We start from the raw sequence: 17,573 nt of genomic DNA, 5'->3' as shown, positions 1-17,573 counted from the left end.
CTTTGTGATTAGGGGCGACCTATTAAACAAAAAAATCTACGGTTTGAGTTTAGTGGAGCCGTTTAGAATTTTTTACTGTAAATGATTGGTGGGAACTTGGGTCAGCCAGTGGTATTTCACAGGTAGTTACTCTGAAAAGAGCAACTTTTTTTATTGGAAAGTTAAACTGGACGAACACAGCTAAGTCTTAAGGGACAACGCTCAAGATATTACCGTGAGATACGACTTCAAAACTGAGATCGAGATCCGAAACATGAGAGAGTAACATCTGCAATTCTCCATTCTCAAGCCAAAGCTGCCATGTGTGCACTTCAGTGACCCGACAGGCTGTGTGAGTCTAAAACACAGTTCCCCAGTGTGAAATTCTGGAACGTAATTCATCCATGGAGCGAGCGGAGATGAAAAGGCTAAACTGCACAAGGCGGCTGCACTCGGCTCCACCTTCTCCTCTAGATCTGTTTTTTTTTTGCTGTAGAGCGCTTTTGAACTGCAACTATTAACCACCATTCAATAGAGCATTTCTTTTATTTGTTCTTATCTTATCTTAAACCGGAGTCTAGCTGAGGGGGCCTGGACACAGACCACTTAGAAAGCACTAAGTGTGGCACTTAACGGCCGACGTGCGCTTTAAAGAACAAATGTAGTCGAGTGTTGTGACACCTCGAGTGCAGGGACGAGGGTCTCATGACACGGGTGAACATCCAAGATATTAAGATATCATGAAGTGATACCATCAGCGTGTCCTGCATCGACACAGGAATCCAGTCATGAGAAGAAAAAAAAAAGCTTCTTTAACCTTGTTGTTGAACCAAGAATTGTGAACTTCCTTTTTTTATTGACTGACCTGTTTTCTAAGTGGTTCACGTTGGTGGTCTCCTTTTTTTTTTCAAGATGTGGTTCTGGCTCAATCAAGGCCAGACCTCCAACTGTCAATGTAATGGCTAGCAGCTGAGCGTGAAGTGGTCAAGATAAGACCTTGGTTCTCAGCTAACTGTACACACCAGTTTGGAAATATATATCTTGAGGGTGGAGACCTGAGGCCAAAGCTGTGGATTTGTCGGTCGATCCACATTTATACCCCTACCACGGTCACGAGACGCCAAAATGAGGCAAGTTTCACGGCTAAGACTTAGAGAGAGGGTAAGGATCTCAGCCATCCGAGACTGACATTCCAAAGACAAGGAAAGATTGGTTACAGTTTTCGTTCTTTCTAACGATATTGATCACGAGAACCATTTTTAAACCATTTTCAAGGTCTATTCTCAGCTGCATTGGAAACACCTTAATACTCCCTAAAATAGGCAGAAAGAGGGGTTGAGGGAAGTCTCCAGTCAGTTTTAAACTATAACACAGTGACAAAGAAAGTTGGTCAACCAGGTTATTTTGTGCAAAATATAAGGCCTTGTTCAGCCATGTTGTGACGTTGGTCCAACAACCATACGATAGATGTTGGTATTTATCGGCTCCCGACTGCCATGTAGATCTTTAAATCTTTCATCGAGGCTCTCTGATCATCCAGTCATTGGCATCAGCATCAGACATTGAGGTCACAGCTCAAGTGACTCTTAAGCATCTTCTTCATATCAGCCAAAAAAAATCAGTTGCTGCATCAGTGCTTGGAAAAAAAAGTGCAGTCTGGGCCAAGTTTCTATGATTTTCAACTAAAAAAAGTAGGAACCAAGATGCCGGATTGAGCTCTCTCTGGCATGACATGGTTACCCAAGCTTACAATAAAATGCAACGGCGGTTGGCGAGGCAGCCAAGCATTGTCCGAGCTGGGGTGACAATCGTCCAGTAACTACGGGCGAGTCGTAATGTGTTCTGAACCATGGCTCTTTCAGAGTTAAAATAGTAAGTAAGTAAGTCATTTTTATTTATATAGCGCTTTTCTAGACCAGGGTCACAAATCGCTTAAACAATCAAAACAATATTCAATAAAGTATATACTTTAAAGGTCAAGATAATACTGAGAACAACACAGGAGTTCCAGAAAATCAAGGAAAAGCCTGAACAAATAAAAATGTTTGAAGATGTTTCTTAAAGGAGTCAGTAGATCCATCAAAGAGAGAGGAAGATCGTTCCAAAGCTCAGGAGCAACAGTCTGGAAGGATTTCTCTCCTCTGGTCCTGAACCGTGTGCGAGGAACCATCAGTAGATTCTGATCCACAGACCTTTAGGTATCGGTACCCTTCATAAAGTTGCCTCTGATTGGTGTAAGAAAAACGACGACGGCGGAGAATCATTCAAGGAATAAAAAACGTTGATGAGCAAAAAAGAGCAGTTTCCCACTGTGAGCAGATGGCTCGTCTGAAAGGCTCCCAGTGAGGGGGGAAGGCATCTTGAAGAGAGTCACTGTTTATTTGAAGTGAGCCTTTAGGTAAACATGTTACATGGCACACAGGGCCAGGTCAGCGTTTGAAGTGGACCAGCTCAGGGAAAGAAACGGGGTGGGGGGAATGAAAAGAAGGCCACCTTCAGAGGAAATGAGAACAGTGGCCTCTTTCAGCACCGGTTCAACCCCCCACTCCCCTGCCCCTCTTCTTCTTCTTCTTCTTCTTCTGTCGCAGCACAAAAGGTGTTCGGGTATAAAAAGTATATATCGGCCGAGAACTGCTGAAGTTGTCTTTTCTCCAGAGGTAGAATCATTTTGCGCTCATTATTTTTCCTGAATGGAATTCTACTAAAAATGCCACCCAAAAAAATAAGCCACTTCCTTTTCAATGGAGCGCCGTTCAGGGTTTGATGACGGGAACAGGTTTGTCCCGACAAAAAAGGGGGGTTCGCAGTTATTCCTTGTCGGGGAAGAAGGGAATGCGATGTAGGAGAAAGAGGGCCAGGCATGTCGATTGCAGAGCCCGTTTTTGCAGGGCTTTGAAGCCGACCGTGTTTCAATCGCTAACCGTTCTCAGATGGGACTGTGGCGTTTTATGAGCTGAGTAATAGCGATACCTACACATGTGCAAGGCTTGGGGTCCCAGAGAGGGGGAGGCTTAGAAAGAGAGAGAGAGAGATGCCCAACTCCTGAGGGGTCTGGTTGTGCTTGAGAAATGTCGTGCTTTGGAAATGTGAGGACGGGAAAAGATGGATGCGTGCTAACATGAAACAAATGTTTGATGATGGATTTCGTCGATTTCTTCACGAGGTTCAAGGAACGCGACTGGTCCAAGAACACGTGGATTCACTGGATCGGGTTTCTTTTGCTTCAGCGTTGCTCGCAAAAGAAAGTCGAAGCACATCAGTAGTTCTGTGTTTAAGAACTCATTCATTTTTCAACTCATCCTGCTCATCATGCTTGAGATCAGTGTGTCAAAATCGATTGCTTCCGTCTTGCCATCGCTACAGCTGAAACCTGGATCACCTTTCAAGGGCACTACTTTCTTCAGGAAGATTAAACAAAGTGAAGGTTTCCAAGATTACACCGAGAAATTCTCTCTGATCACACAAAAGTCAAAGTCAGTCAAGGAAGGACAACAAGGATTTGACTCAACCCTTTGTTCCTCCAAGTCCTTCAGTTTCCTCCCAAGGTCCAAGAAAAACTGGGGTCAATTAGTGACAAAAGACGTAATTACATGTACTGACGTGTAATTACATGAACTGTGGGGCCAGTGTTGTGAGGGGCCTTCGAATGATTGTTAAACTTTAGAATAATAACTATTTTAGAGAGTAATAAGAATGATACGTTGCAATAGAAAGTTAAAAAATCCAATACAGAAGGGAAAAGCTATTATAATTTAAAAGAATAACCTGATAAATGAATTAATCAAATATATGGGAAAAAGTTTATTTTGAATAAATTACAGATTTTAAAACTATTTTCAAAGAAAATCTAATGAAAATCACTTGCCTTGAATTTATTAGGATAAAAAGGTATATATAAGGCATACGACAGGTATATTTTCTTTATGTAAAAGGACAAAGAAACTTCAATTTTGTAATAGAAATGTTATTCAACTGTATATTTGATTAAAAAAGTAGGAAACAAAAAAAGGGGTGCAGAAAGAAAAGTAGGTACAAATTACAGAAAACAGATCAAAATTGCTTCATACAATTTAACCAAAAACTAGTATTCTAGTCCATAGGGACTCACTTTACCCAGATCCCTAGACTACTCACGTAAGTGTGAGAGGTGAGTAGTTGCCCTACGATCTGGAGATCTGTCCAGGGTGTCCCCTACCTGGATTTTTTTTTTTAATGTATCAAAACTTGATCATCCAAGGTATGCGGATTAACAAGGAATTCCATCAGATCAGGATTCTCCGCCGCCTGAACCTAAAGTGGTGTGTACGGCGTTTTCATTCCGCAGCCTCAGACCTAGCAGGGCGTCAGTTTCAGGAATGCGGAGCGAGGATGAAGTTTCTAAGCATGAAGGGGGCTCTGACGGATCTCAAAACAAGGATAACAAAGAGAGCCAAGAGAAGCCGGGGTTGCATCACAACACGAATGATATTAAACTCAAATAAATCCAGACTTTTTTCAGACTCTGGTATATTTTCCTTTTGTCACCGTGTCTTACACAAGCAAAGATAATTACGCGTAAGATTTACAACTGTGTATTTTGCAGACTTTTTTTCTCTGGCTCCATTGTGGAATATACGTCAGGCCCAGAGTCTGACCTTTTTGCGGAGACAATCTCAAGTTTCCTCCGGCGCTAATTCTCAGAATAACAAATCCAAGGCCAAAAGAGGAATCCCATGTTCTGGTTGGGCAAACAAATAGGATCCGCGGGGCCCGCGTCCCGAAACTGCAAATATTATAGAAACTAAATATCAAAGTCAAATAAACCCACAATGACTCTTTCGGATAAGTTTAGACGCCGAGGTCACGACTCGCATCAAAGAGGATGAAAGTTCAATAACAATAGCCATCGAGACGACCGCAGAGAAGAAAATGCAATATTCCCTCGACTGCTTCGCGGGTTTTGCGAAATGAAGTCCACTTGGAAAACTGCTCCGAATTTCTACAGGCAACAGAGGTTTATGTGGAAACATACCTTACGCACTAAAATGTAATAACCTTTGAGTCTCCCGGTGTTTTACTTGGCCGGGAGAAGCTCCAGATCAAACGCAGACTCAGATCCAAGCGGCATTTGCCAAAAAATGTCAGCATTAAGAAGTCCAAGCTTCAGGTATTTTCTTTCCAGAGACACTGACCAGTGTTCACCCCCTCAAGAGAGGGCGGGGGGGTTTATGGGGGGGATCCCTCCGGTTGTCATAGTCCTTAAAAAGCTCCTGGTCTCATCGTGACCCAACGTTTCGACGACACGGTGACCCTTCAATCAAACAAGCACTTGGAGCGAGATAACTCTATTTCGGCTCCAGACTTATTTACCAGGCATACATGACGGTTTGGGGGGGGGGGGGGGGGAGTGCCTCCAGGTCGGAGGCGGATGCGAGAGTAAATAAGTCGTTGAATGCCGTAAATGTTCAAATCCACACTTTTAGGTAGGGATGAAAAAATAGACCAATATTAAGATGACTCATTGAGTCCGGAGCTGCACCGAGTCATACTGGTCTGAAATAGTTTAATGCTCTCCCTGTAGATTGAGGGTTTTCTGGTGTTCAGGGCTGTTTGGGGGACTTTAAGGGGACATTATGTGGCCCCCTCTCTGTTATAAAACATAAAAAAATCGTTAAAAAAAATGAAAATAATCTTCCTATGAGTCAAAAGAAAACACTATAAAGTATCTTTCCTAAACACCGACATGTTTTTCGTGTCTGTGAAAGAAATTCTCAATTTTGTGTTTAACTTGTTGACGATTTTAATATTTCCTTTAGTTTAAAAGTAGATAATTGTTGTTTTTAGACAAGTTTTTTTAAGTGAAAACAATCATTCCACTCAATCAGCGCTAGTTAAAGAGATGACCGAAAGTTAGTGGTGTTTAGCTAAAGAGCTACAGTACGATGGAAACGTTGATGGAATTTGGTTTATTTGTTTGAGATTGTAATGGATGCAGATTTTTTTCAATGGTGGTTTTATGGTGCTGTGAGCTGGAAAGAAGCCAATTATTTTATTAAATTTGGGAATTTAAATGACATTTTTTAAGTTTAGTTGCTTTTCGGGTGCTTTAAAAAATATTACATTTAAAATTCTAAAAGTATTAAAAGTTTGATTTATATTTAGTTTTCATGAGATTGAATCAAATTTAATAATAGGTGAGTAAACAAAGTTTTCGTCATAGAATGTACTTTTTAAAATCAGTATATTTAACAAAAGGAAACTGAAAGAAGACAAAATTGCTTAACTACAGATGGACTTAAACCAAAAAAAATCTGAAAAGTTTAGTGTTTTGAAGCTTAAACCATAAACTTCAAACAAAAACCCTTTTTTCGAAGTAAATAAAATAAAAAGTAACTAAAATTAAAGGTTAAATTGTCACTTTTTTCAGTATGAATCCCAAGTATCTACTTCTAAAGTGGCACTTGGAAGTGAAATAAGCCTTAAATTAGTTACAATAACAATTAGCGTCTACGATTGTTGAAGTTCAAAACACGAGCGGTGAGGTCCCGGGCCCCCGGACGCTGACTCAAAGTGACAGACGGGCCCTCTGACTCAGGGCCTCTGTAGCCATGTGGCTCAACACATTCAAACATGAAAGTGTTTTCCAAAAACAAGCATCTCTCACTGGCGATGAGCTCGGAAGGGCCGACAGGTGACGATGTTTGCACTGACAATGTTTGCCTCGGACAAATGGAAGCCAACACTGTTGCATATTCAACAGCTGAGATCAGCGGTCGACTTCTGAAGCAAGGGGGACATGACACGGCGCTCTATGACGCCCCTTCCCCCCCCCCACACACAACTACCTTTAAAGCCCCCTCAAATATCTCCCCTTAAGAAGAAAAAACAGCCTTAAATCCCCTCCTCTCTTCCTCTCCGGCCCCCCCACCCGTCCCACCACAGCCCCTCTCCCTGCTCCAGGATTCTGCTGTACAAACCAGGAACAGATGTCTGCTGGGGCCGCGCTGAAAGACCCCGCTGTTCTGGATGCCAGCCACATGCTTTTCATTCAGAGATGAAGGCTCACAGCTCTCCTTCTTGTGAAGCCAATTTCAGGAAAAAAAAAAAAAAAAAAAAAGGGGGGAGAAAAAAAAGAGAAGAGGTGGAAAAAAACAAACTCTCAAAATGCCTTCAAGTCGCTTCAAAAGCCGTATGTACTGTATATACGAGTGAAACCTTTTTGTCTCCTTGCTCCACGGGAAAGTCACGACAAGTACAGGGACTGTTTTTTTTTGGTAAAGATTCTAAAGAAATGTTTTGGGCTGAACTTATATTTACCTGGTTATGTTGTTGCTATAAGTGTTGTGTGACGTTGTGGCCACGAGAAGAACCTCCGAACAAGAACTCAAACCCCAGGCCAGGGGGTCAAATCTGGCCCGCCCGAGTAATGGTACGTGGCCCACCAAAAAAGAAATTAACGTTTATGTCGATATTGTGACCTGTAAAGATGCTATCATTGAAGATAAGATATGGAACAGATATTCTCTCGGTCAATTGCAAAGACACTTCCAATGAGAATAATTTGTTTTTTTCTTTTTATTCTCTTTGTTCTTTTTCTTATTTTTATGAATAATCGTCTGTATTGCTGTGTTCTAATTGGGAAAAATACAATTTCTCAAAGTAGACCTCCTGATGGATCCATAAAGTTCTAATAAAGTTCTACCTAACTTAGGAGGAAAGAAACACTCCCTTTTTTCGGCATGTGACCAAAAACCGAGTTTGACACCCCTTCTCTACAAGAACCGGCGTCCTTTCCTTGTACAGTTTGTGTGGGCATCACCCTACGTAGCTGGGATACCGCTTGTCACTTGCCCTGAGATGCTACGGATGGCGTTACGTATAGGTTTACTGAAATGCAAAGGGATCCCGGGAGGGAGTTGAACTGAAACGGAGTCACAACTTAAGATCCTGAAGCCTTAAGAAGGCAGTTTCAAGTTCACATGAAGGGTTTAGAGAAACAAGTGATGTTAGGGGGAGCTTAAGGGATTGTACTAGGTACCTAGTTAAGTGCATAGGACCAATCATTGTTATGGATCCTCACCTAAAGGATGGTCAATGCCCTTACATTGTTTAAGAAAGAACTGCAGGATTGGCCAAACAAACTAGGCACCTATTTGGTGTTTTTGTCTCATGGTTGGTTGGAGAAGGTATTATCCACACAAATGGTATCAGAAGTGGGATGGTAACCAGAATCTGTCCGCATAAGACAGCCTGGGTGAACCACAAACTGTTGCTTCTCAACGCGATGAAGGACCATCAGAGAAAGCCAAGGTCAGGTAGTATCCGCTTTCCCTTCCATGCACTTCCCTTATTTTGGGAACTTTTACCCCCAAAAATATTGAGCAATGAGTCTCTTAAAAGTGTTTTATTGTCAGTGTCGTCCAAAAAAAAAGAGCTTTTTACTGCCAGTTTGATATCATCGACCCTTGAGGGAGGAATAATAAAGTTTTTTTTGTCGAAGAGTCTAAAACGTCGACACACTTCGTCTTCACAGGAGTCTATGGAGACAAAAGGAGGTGCTGAAAGCCTGAATTAGACTCTCATTATTTGGGCATCTGAGCTCGCTTGTTTGAAGCTGAACTCCAGCGATGGTGTGTGTGTGTTTCAGGACCATATGTGTGTGTGTTGATGTTTCCAGAGGTGAGACACAGTGAACTCACTCAGGAGTTCCTTCACTAATATAAAAGCTCACGTTTCCTTGGACTGACATTTAACGTCGACTCAAAAACGCCTGAGAGACCGGTGACCGAGCAAAGTCTAGCCATCTTTGTCAAGTCACACTTTTGGGGGGCTAATAAGGTGCGTGGCGAGGGTTTCGCTGCCAACTGCAATCTTGAAGCGTCGTCTTGAGTTTGCATCAATATTTAAACACCGTCTACCTTTCTTCTTTTGTCATAAGGCGCCGTTTAACTGGAAATGACAGAACAAGGTGGATGACGGTGGGCTGTGCAAGGGCTTGTTTTCGTCCCGACGCATCATCCCGGGGTCCACCACCCCACCCTCCCACTGGCAGGGGGGGTGGATAGAGGGGTGAGGGTTCGGAGGCTCCACTGATATCAGAGCTCTTTTATAACGCTCAGCCTCTGCGCTTTGAAGTCGCAGCCAGACAGCTCAGGAATCCTACTCCCCCGTTTGACATGCGGAGGGGGAGGGTCCGAGCTAAACGCCGTGTTTGGCTAATTCACCTCTCTATGATATCATATATAATAGCTGCTGCTCCTCAAGTAGGAACTTGTAGAGAAAACTTTCAAAAACAAACTTAAAAGGGACACAACAACAACAACAACAACATGTTCGGGGGGCTTTAATAAATCGATCGTATATTGAATTTCATACCTTGTGTGGCCCCTTGAGCCACACTTCCTCTGAATGAGCAACTTTATTTTAATGAGTCAACGACATCCAACACATGCTTGTTTATTCCCCCCAGGCTATATGAAAATGTTGCAAATATTTACACTTCAGATGAGTCTGGAATTCAAATACGAACCTAACCAGATTGTGACGTCGTTCGTGAACCTGGCAGTGTAACCGCCAAACTGAAGTTACCGCTTTATAATCCTCCGCACCGGGGGAAGTCTTTGGCAGAAGTCAACAAGAAGTCACGGCATTATGATTTAAATAAACATATCAAGGGGGGGATGGTACGTCCTCGTACCTTCATCGAGGATCGACTATAGAGACGACAGAACCACTAAAAAAACCTTCAGGCGAACAAAGATTTCTTCAGGCTGTGGCAGGAAATTCTGTTCATAAAGGTTTGCGAAAGAACTCCAAAGGGGATATGAAACCCGTATGGACTCAGAACCGCATAATTCAGTCCAGGAATTCTTCTGTATCAACCAGATGAAGTTTTTCTAAGCACGTCCCAATGCATAGGAATCTTTAGCAAAGACCGAGGACTTTAAGGAACTTTAGAGACGACATTAGACTTTTCCTTGGAATGGAAGAAGGAATGGAAGGGTGTTTCAAGAGTGGTCCAACGGATCCAGATCCGACCAAAGCCAGGTTTATACCAAACGCACCAACAGGTAGTGGTTTCCCTTTCCAACCCTTACTCGGCAGGGATATTCCTCTGTTGCATTCTGGCAGACTGTAGCAAAAAAACTCAAGGCGACAGTTTCTTGGGAACCACACAGAGAGAGGGCCCACCATTTTTCTATCTGGCAATTTCAGTACACTAGGTCCTAGCCTTGAGCGTCCACTGCTTTGACTAGAACAGTGGCTTGTTTGCGGTGTGACACAGGTATTTATCAAGCTGGCGAGACCTCAGGGTCTGTTTTCATCAAGTTGAGAACAACTTAAGATACATCGTGGGACCTAAAGTTTCAAGATGCCTTGCATATTCCTTTTCTTTGATTAAGGGGAAACCTCACGATACTTGCTTGAAATATGTGCTACAACTTCTCAACAGGCTAGATAGAAAAGATAAAGATAAACTTAAATATCGTAATATATCTTTTCCTGATACCGTGATGTGTGTGTGTGTGAATGGTTGTCCGTCTTTGTGTGCCCAGCGACAGATTGGCGTCCTGTCCAGGGTGTTCCCTGCCTCTCGCCCTATGAAACTGGGATAGGCTCCAGTCTCCCCACGATCCCCACAAGGGCTAAAGTGGTAGAAAATTAATGAATGAATGAATCTATCGATTTTTTTAAATTAACAATTAAACTGCAAATATTCACGGCACTTGTTCATTTTTGTGTAGCAATTAAACTTCCGGATAGTAGATGGCAGCGGTCATTACGTCCTCCGCAGCTAAAGAAACAATGAAACCCGGTGAGATCCCGGCAAAGACTGAGGACGAGAGGATACAGTCGACTCCAGCACCTTTAAAATTTTGTGTTCAGTTTGCTATGACAGTTTTCCTACAATTAAATGATTTAAAAAGAAACTCAAAAGTTGTTAGTAAAGTATCACAATATATAGTAAAATTGCCACTGTATCCTGATGCCTATTGTATTGCCAGATAATACACAATAATTTGACAATACACACCCGTACAGTAGTAGTGTTACTTGTTTTTGAGTGTAACAAGAACACTGTTGTTGCTGTTTGAAGGAAGCTCATAGCTAACATGCTAACACAAATGAGTTTGTTTCAGGTACCTCTTTGTTTCGTTACCACAAACCCCTATAACATTCTTCTGGGTCACTAATGTGGACCGATTAATGAGTCCAAATGAATCAGCTTGAACATTTTTCACACAAAAAAAAAAGGGCGGACCAGGAACGTCGCAAAAGAGCCAAGCATTAACATTTAGTGGTTTTCCTTCAGGGGAGTGTGAACTCCAGAGCGTCTGAAGCCCGACTTGAGTTCTCCTTTAATTTGCCACGAGTGGGCGGTTTACAGGCCTGATATAATCCATAACTCTTCCACTATTACAAACCACCCACCTTTTTTTTCGGGGATTGTCAGCACCTCCGATTGAACTCTTGCCCGAGACTCAGGTCTTCCTCAAAAAAAAAAAAAAGACGTCAAGCTAATTGATGTAATGTTACGCCCGCAGAGGGCGTGAGAATGGGAGGCATTGAGGAGAAAGACACAACCCAGGGCGAGGACGCCAGCCGCCACAGGAGCAAACTTTAGATCCCACAGTCCCTGAGAAGTAAAAAAAAAACGACTACCTTTTCCATCCAGTGCGTGAGCGAGCGCACGGGCTTGTCATATCCTATCCAGTGAAGCTGAATCGCCGCTCTGTTGTGTTACTGCCGCACGTGACAGGAACAACAACTTACAAGTTAGCCAGAGGCTTCCACATGTCTACACGCCGACCACAGACTTTCTTTCAAAGGACTTCGTCCACAACAACAAGATTCGACAACAAAATCCTTACTAACAGACATGAGTAGTAAATACTTTCACTTAGTCTCCCCTGTGGCACCTGTTGCTAAAAAGATTGTCCACTAGGTGTCACCGCTCATGAACTGTAACTGTACATATTTCATTTTAATAGTGAATATTTTAGGATTGTACCTTAAAAACACGTCAAAATGCAACTATTTTTTAGCTATATAAGTCAATGAACATGCAGAAGGAACTCTTAAGGTTTACAAGCGTGTTTTAAAGAATAGAAAGTTGAAGAACAAACTTAGTTAACAAAGGAAATGATCTTCAACGGAATGTGTCACCACCGTTTATCAGTAGAACTTGTCGAACCACCATCAACTGTTTTGACTTGAGCAGAAAGCTAACTTGTAGCTAGTACAAAGTTAGCTTATGCTCAAGTTTTTGTTTTTTTAAATGTGCCCTGAAATGTTATCAGATAAATATAAATACGAATTATTAAGCGTTATAAAAAAATAAATGGGCTGTTATTAATTATTATTAATTGTTTTTATCCATCAGTAGAAGTTGTGAAACAACCATCAACTGTTTTGACTTAAGCAGCAAGCTAACTTGTAGCTAGCACAAAGTTAGCTTATGCTCAAGTTTTTGGTTTTAAAAATATGTCCTGAAATGTTATCAGATAAATATAAATACAAATTATTAAGTGTAATAAAAATAAATGGGCTGTTGTTTATTGTTACTAATTGTTATTATCCATCAGTAGAAGTTGTGCAAAAACCCAAAACCATTTGAACTTTAGCAGCAAGCTAACTTGTAGTTAGCACATACAGTAGTTAGCTTTGGCTAATGATAAATAACGCAATTGCATATACTTTTTTATTGAACTACTTGAGTGGCACTTGCTGGATATGACTTCATCACATTTTGTCAGATTTTATGTTTATTTTCTTTTTAAATAATCGTGTCTTGAAATGTTATTAAATGAATTAAAAAAAATAAACATACTAATTATTACGTATAATCGCAGCGAATAAGCAGTTATTATACATTATAAAATGTTATCATCTGCTATATTTGTTCAACTTTGACCCGTCTAAAACATACTATATAAACACTTCTAATTGTATCTACAAATAAACTCATCTTTTTTATCTACTTGTAATTGTACTTCTTGATATTATGGAGTTACTCATGTAACTAAAGAAGAAAGTATTTTTGATTCTGAAAATACACTTTAGGTAAGAACTAATGTGAGGATGTTTTAAGTGTCATATTTAAAAGTGAGTATAAGTAAAAGTTTAGTTTGTGAGGAAAAAATGAAGTAAACCTCAAATATACAAGAGCATATCAATACTTGTTTTTCAGTTGAATGCAGACTTGTGTATTAAAGTGTGTTTGCGACTGAAGATGATGCAAATAAAGATGTTTTCAGAGGAAGTTCAAGTAGAAATAAAATACCTGCATGTGCTTGATCTTGTGGTCGCTGTATCTCTCGCATTCCTCCATCCCTCTCCGCAGGAAGGCGTTCACGACAAAACTGTCCCCTGGTCGTAAAGTGAAGACAAACCTCAGTAAAAAAGAAATTAAACTAAATAAAAGAAGTAGATGTTTGTCTTTACCTTCTGGGTTCTCTCTGCGCTTACACGCTGAAGACACACAAGAGTTTCCATCACTTAAACATCAACCATAAATGGATATATTTTTGTTTAATTCAAGTCTCACCATGTTTGGACTGAAGTTTGCCCATCCTGGTCCTGGACTCCACGGGGATCCTGGGCGAGGATAGTCCGAACTGAAGCGGGTCAGTGGAGCAGAGACGGGATCACATCGTGTTCGCGTCCGAGCGAGTAAACTTGACCAGACGAGGGCATTGAAAGGTTCCGGTTGTCGGCAGAATAGAGGGAGAGAGGAGGAGAAGAAGAAGAAGAAAAAAAAGAGGAGTGACGAGCACCACTGTCTGTCTCCTGCTTCACTTTCAGTCAGACTGGATGAGGAGACGCACTGACCGCAGCTCCGAGCCCACGTCAAGCTCCGCGGCGCAGACGCGCACTTCCGGTTGCAGGCCACAACAATAAGAGCATTGACTAAATGGATTTAATGAAAATCATGTGAATTTAGAACAATTATTCACACCACCGTCTTTTTATTAAACTTGGACGAAATAAAAAAAAATATATATATTATTATTCAGATATTTACATAAAATTATTGTGCAATATTATTATTTATCTTTTTCTCATTTGTTCTGTATTTCTTGAGTTTTCTCCATCTCTATTTGATGTTTTTAGCTGTTTTTAATATATATATATATATATATATTTATTATGAATATCAATTAATTTAATGAAAATCATGTGAATTTAGAATTTAGACGAAACAAAAAAATTAATTATATCTTATTATTCGAATATTTACATATAATTATTGTGAAAATTGCATGTATTTATTTTTTTTCTAATCTGTTCCGTATTTATTTGGTTTTCACCATCACCATTTGTCGTTTTTAGCTGTTTTAAGTATTAAATAATAAATGTTACTGTAGACAAAATCTACGTTCATATTTTATTGTAAATTATTCCTGTTCAAGAGGTTTATGTGAAATGTAAATTAAACAGATAATCTACAAACACACATTTATATATATTCACTGTGACGCTTTTAAGGATTCAAATATTTTGTTTTTCTCAATTCAACAATACTACTTTAGTTATGATGTTCCTTATCATTATCACCTGAATATTCTATTCGTAAAACTGTGGTAAAATTCTTTAATCGCGTTCATTTAAATAACTTTTAATGACGATTGAGCAGCTCGACCTTTTATTTTGATAGATTTTAATTCAAGCTTCCGGTAGTCTCGCTTGGTTTTGGCGCTTTTAATTGAAGAGAATAATTACCGCCCTCTATCGGTGGGTTTCTAAGATGTTTCATTCATGGAATAGGTGGTTTAAAAAAAAAAGAAGTCGAGCACATATTAAATTATATTTATATCCTTTGGTGACATTTCAAAGTTGTCATGTCAGTTTTCGCAGAGACGTAGTTCCTCACATCTTAATGAACCTTAATTGAATGTCAAATTCTTTTCCATTTTGATTGACGGTTGCTTTCTTCAAAGAGTGTAATCAGACATGTGTAAACATTCAAATGACGCCTTTGAACTTTTTTTGTCATGAAGGCGAACCGCTTCAAAAACGTTTGGCGTCACTCGTCTCTCGAGGGCTTGTCATCCTAAACCTTTTTTTTTTAAACTCCCAGCCCCGCCTGGAGGAACAGACGAGACACTTATTGTGAAAGAACTCCCCTGGAGGAGGGATGGCAGTGTCCCAGATTCACCGGCGAGTCCCGCCCAAAAGTGCCTCCTGTCAATTTACGTGTCGTTTGACGCCCGACGGCCTCAGAAGTGCCTGTTTGACAGGATGAGACGACATTTGCAAAGAAACCTGGTTTGATCTTCCTGTCGACTCTCATGATCACGTCTTCCTGCGGCTCACCTGCTCCTCGTCTCGCTTCGTACTCTTAGTCTACACTGTGTTCTGAGAGACGCCGTGTGGAAATCAAGTATGAGAGGCTTGTGAAAGAGATACGAGTTGCAGCAGAGGACCAGACACTATTCAGTTAACACTAATATGTTGCATTTGTAGATGGAATGACAAACATTTGACTATTAAAGCAGAGAAGTCAAATGTTTTTGTACAACCAGACTCGACATTGATTTTTCCATCTTGGTCAATATCGGCAAAAAAGGGTACAAACCGTATTTTTAATTACAAAGCAAAAATCTAAATGGAACCGATTACTTTATATTAGTATTAATGTGAGAGTCTTCATGATATTACGACTCGATAATACTCCATGAAGCTCCGTAGTTATACTCTTCGAGACTGTGATATTAGTGTGCAGTATTACTCGAGGCTATGTGGTAATAATCCGAAAAACTGTGATATTCAGGCACAGTATTACTCCTCGAAGCTCCGTGGTAATACTCCACGAAACTCTGTGATATTAGTATTACTCCAAGAAGCTCCATGGTAATACTCTTCAAGACTGTGATATTAGTGTGCAGTATTACTCGAGGCTATGTGGTAATATTCCGAAAAACTGTGATATTTGGGCACAGTATTACTCCTCGAGGCTCCGTGGTAATACTCCACGAAACTCTGTGATATTAGTATTACTCAAAGAAGGTCCATGGTAATACTCCGCGAAACTCTGTGATATTCGTGAGCAGTTTTAATCCAAGAAGCTCCGTGGTAATACTCCATGAAACTCTGCAATATGAGTGCGCAGTATTTCTTCACTACGCTCTGTGGTAATACTCTGAGATACTCTGTGATATTTGTGAGCAGTTTTACTCCAAGAAGCTCCGTGGTAATCCTCCATGAAACTCTATATTAGTATTACTCCAAGAAGCTCCATGGTAATACTCCATGAAACTATGATATTAGTATTACTCCAAGAAGCTCTGTGGTAATACTCCATGAAACTCTATGATATTAGTATTACTCCAAGAAGCTCCGTGGTAATACTCCATGAAACTATGATATTAGTATTACTCCAAGAAGCTCCATGGTAATACTCCATGAAACTATGATATTAGTATTACTCCAAGAAGCTCCGTGGTAATACTCCATGAAACTCTATATTAGTATTACTCCAAGAAGCTCCGTGGTAATACTCCATGAAACTCTATGATATTAGTATTACTCCAAGAAGCTCCGTGGTAATACTCCATGAAACTCTATGATATTAGTATTACTCCAAGAAGCTCCGTGGTAATACTCCATGAAACTCTATGATATTAGTATTACTCCTCGAAGCTCCGTGGTAATACTCCACAAGACTCCGTGATATTCGTGAGCGGTATTACTCCTCGAAGCTCCGTGGTAATACTCCACGAAACTCTGTGATATTAGTATTACTCCTAGAAGCTCCATGGAAATACTATGCGAGACACATGATATTCATGCTCAGTATTACTCCAGGAAACTCTGATATTAGCGCGTAGTATTACCTCATTAGACTCCGTGGCAATACTCTGCGAGGCTCCGCTCACCACAAGGCTCTATATATTCCACCAGGCTCTGTAGTAATACTCCTTCACATCTCAAGAAGTAATACACAATAGCAACTGTGCTTCGAAATAATTATATAGTGTGTACAAGGTCCCAAAATGGCTCCCGTTAAGAGATAGGAAGCCGATTTGTAACTCAAGGCTATGGGTCATGCAGTAGAACGAAGAGCACTTCATGAATAAAAATATATTCTAATAGTCCGAAAAATACGGTAATATTCATATAGTTCAGTTCAAAGTCTCACAAGCAGGAAGTGACTTTAGCTTATTGCTAATTAGCATTAGCACAGATATTTGGCAATCCAAACAGGAAGTAGATTGTAGCAGGGTAAGGTCGAGGAGCGTGTGCAGGTCCAAGTATTTGACACGTGAAGCCAATAAAAACATTTCCATCAGGACATAAAGCTGGAATCGTGTGAAGGACGAGCGAGTGTAAGACACGAGCGCACACATGCCACCGGAGGAACAATGTCATATTTACGAGTTTACGATTCTGAGGTCTGTGAAAACTCAAATGGTGTCAGAAGTAGGATCCTCAGATGACAGTGAAGTATTTAAATGTATAGTACGGTTATAACGGTACCAGGATGAAGGTCCTCCGAGGCTCTGGACATGTTTGCAATAAGAGAACAAAGAGGAGTTTCCATGCCAGCTCGAAACGATGTGTTGGATTTACTGTAAAGCACGTTGGACGGCAGATGTTTGGACTCGATCCTC

At 40.7% G+C, this 17,573-nt stretch overlaps 1 protein-coding gene across 1 annotated transcript in view; it reads right to left on the bottom strand.

Moving 5' to 3' along the window:
• nkd2b (NKD inhibitor of WNT signaling pathway 2b) overlaps positions 1-13,743 on the bottom strand; it is a 32,030-nt gene extending 18,287 nt beyond the window's left edge. The window contains exons 1-3 of the mRNA XM_087812635.1: positions 13,508-13,743; positions 13,405-13,431; positions 13,244-13,329 (exon numbers count right to left, since the gene is read on the bottom strand). Coding sequence (XP_087668761.1) covers positions 13,244-13,329; positions 13,405-13,431; positions 13,508-13,532 — 138 coding nt within the window. The 5' untranslated portion in view covers positions 13,533-13,743. The remainder of the gene's footprint in view (positions 1-13,243; positions 13,330-13,404; positions 13,432-13,507) is intronic.
• Between the last annotated feature and the right edge of the window lie 3,830 nt (positions 13,744-17,573).

Source organism: Callionymus lyra, chromosome 17 (genome assembly GCF_982586985.1).
Source record: "Callionymus lyra chromosome 17, fCalLyr1.hap1.1, whole genome shotgun sequence".
NCBI lineage: Eukaryota > Metazoa > Chordata > Actinopteri > Syngnathiformes > Callionymidae > Callionymus > Callionymus lyra.
The sequence above is the reverse complement of the archived record's forward strand: the minus strand, read 5'-3'. Positions and strand labels throughout refer to the sequence as shown.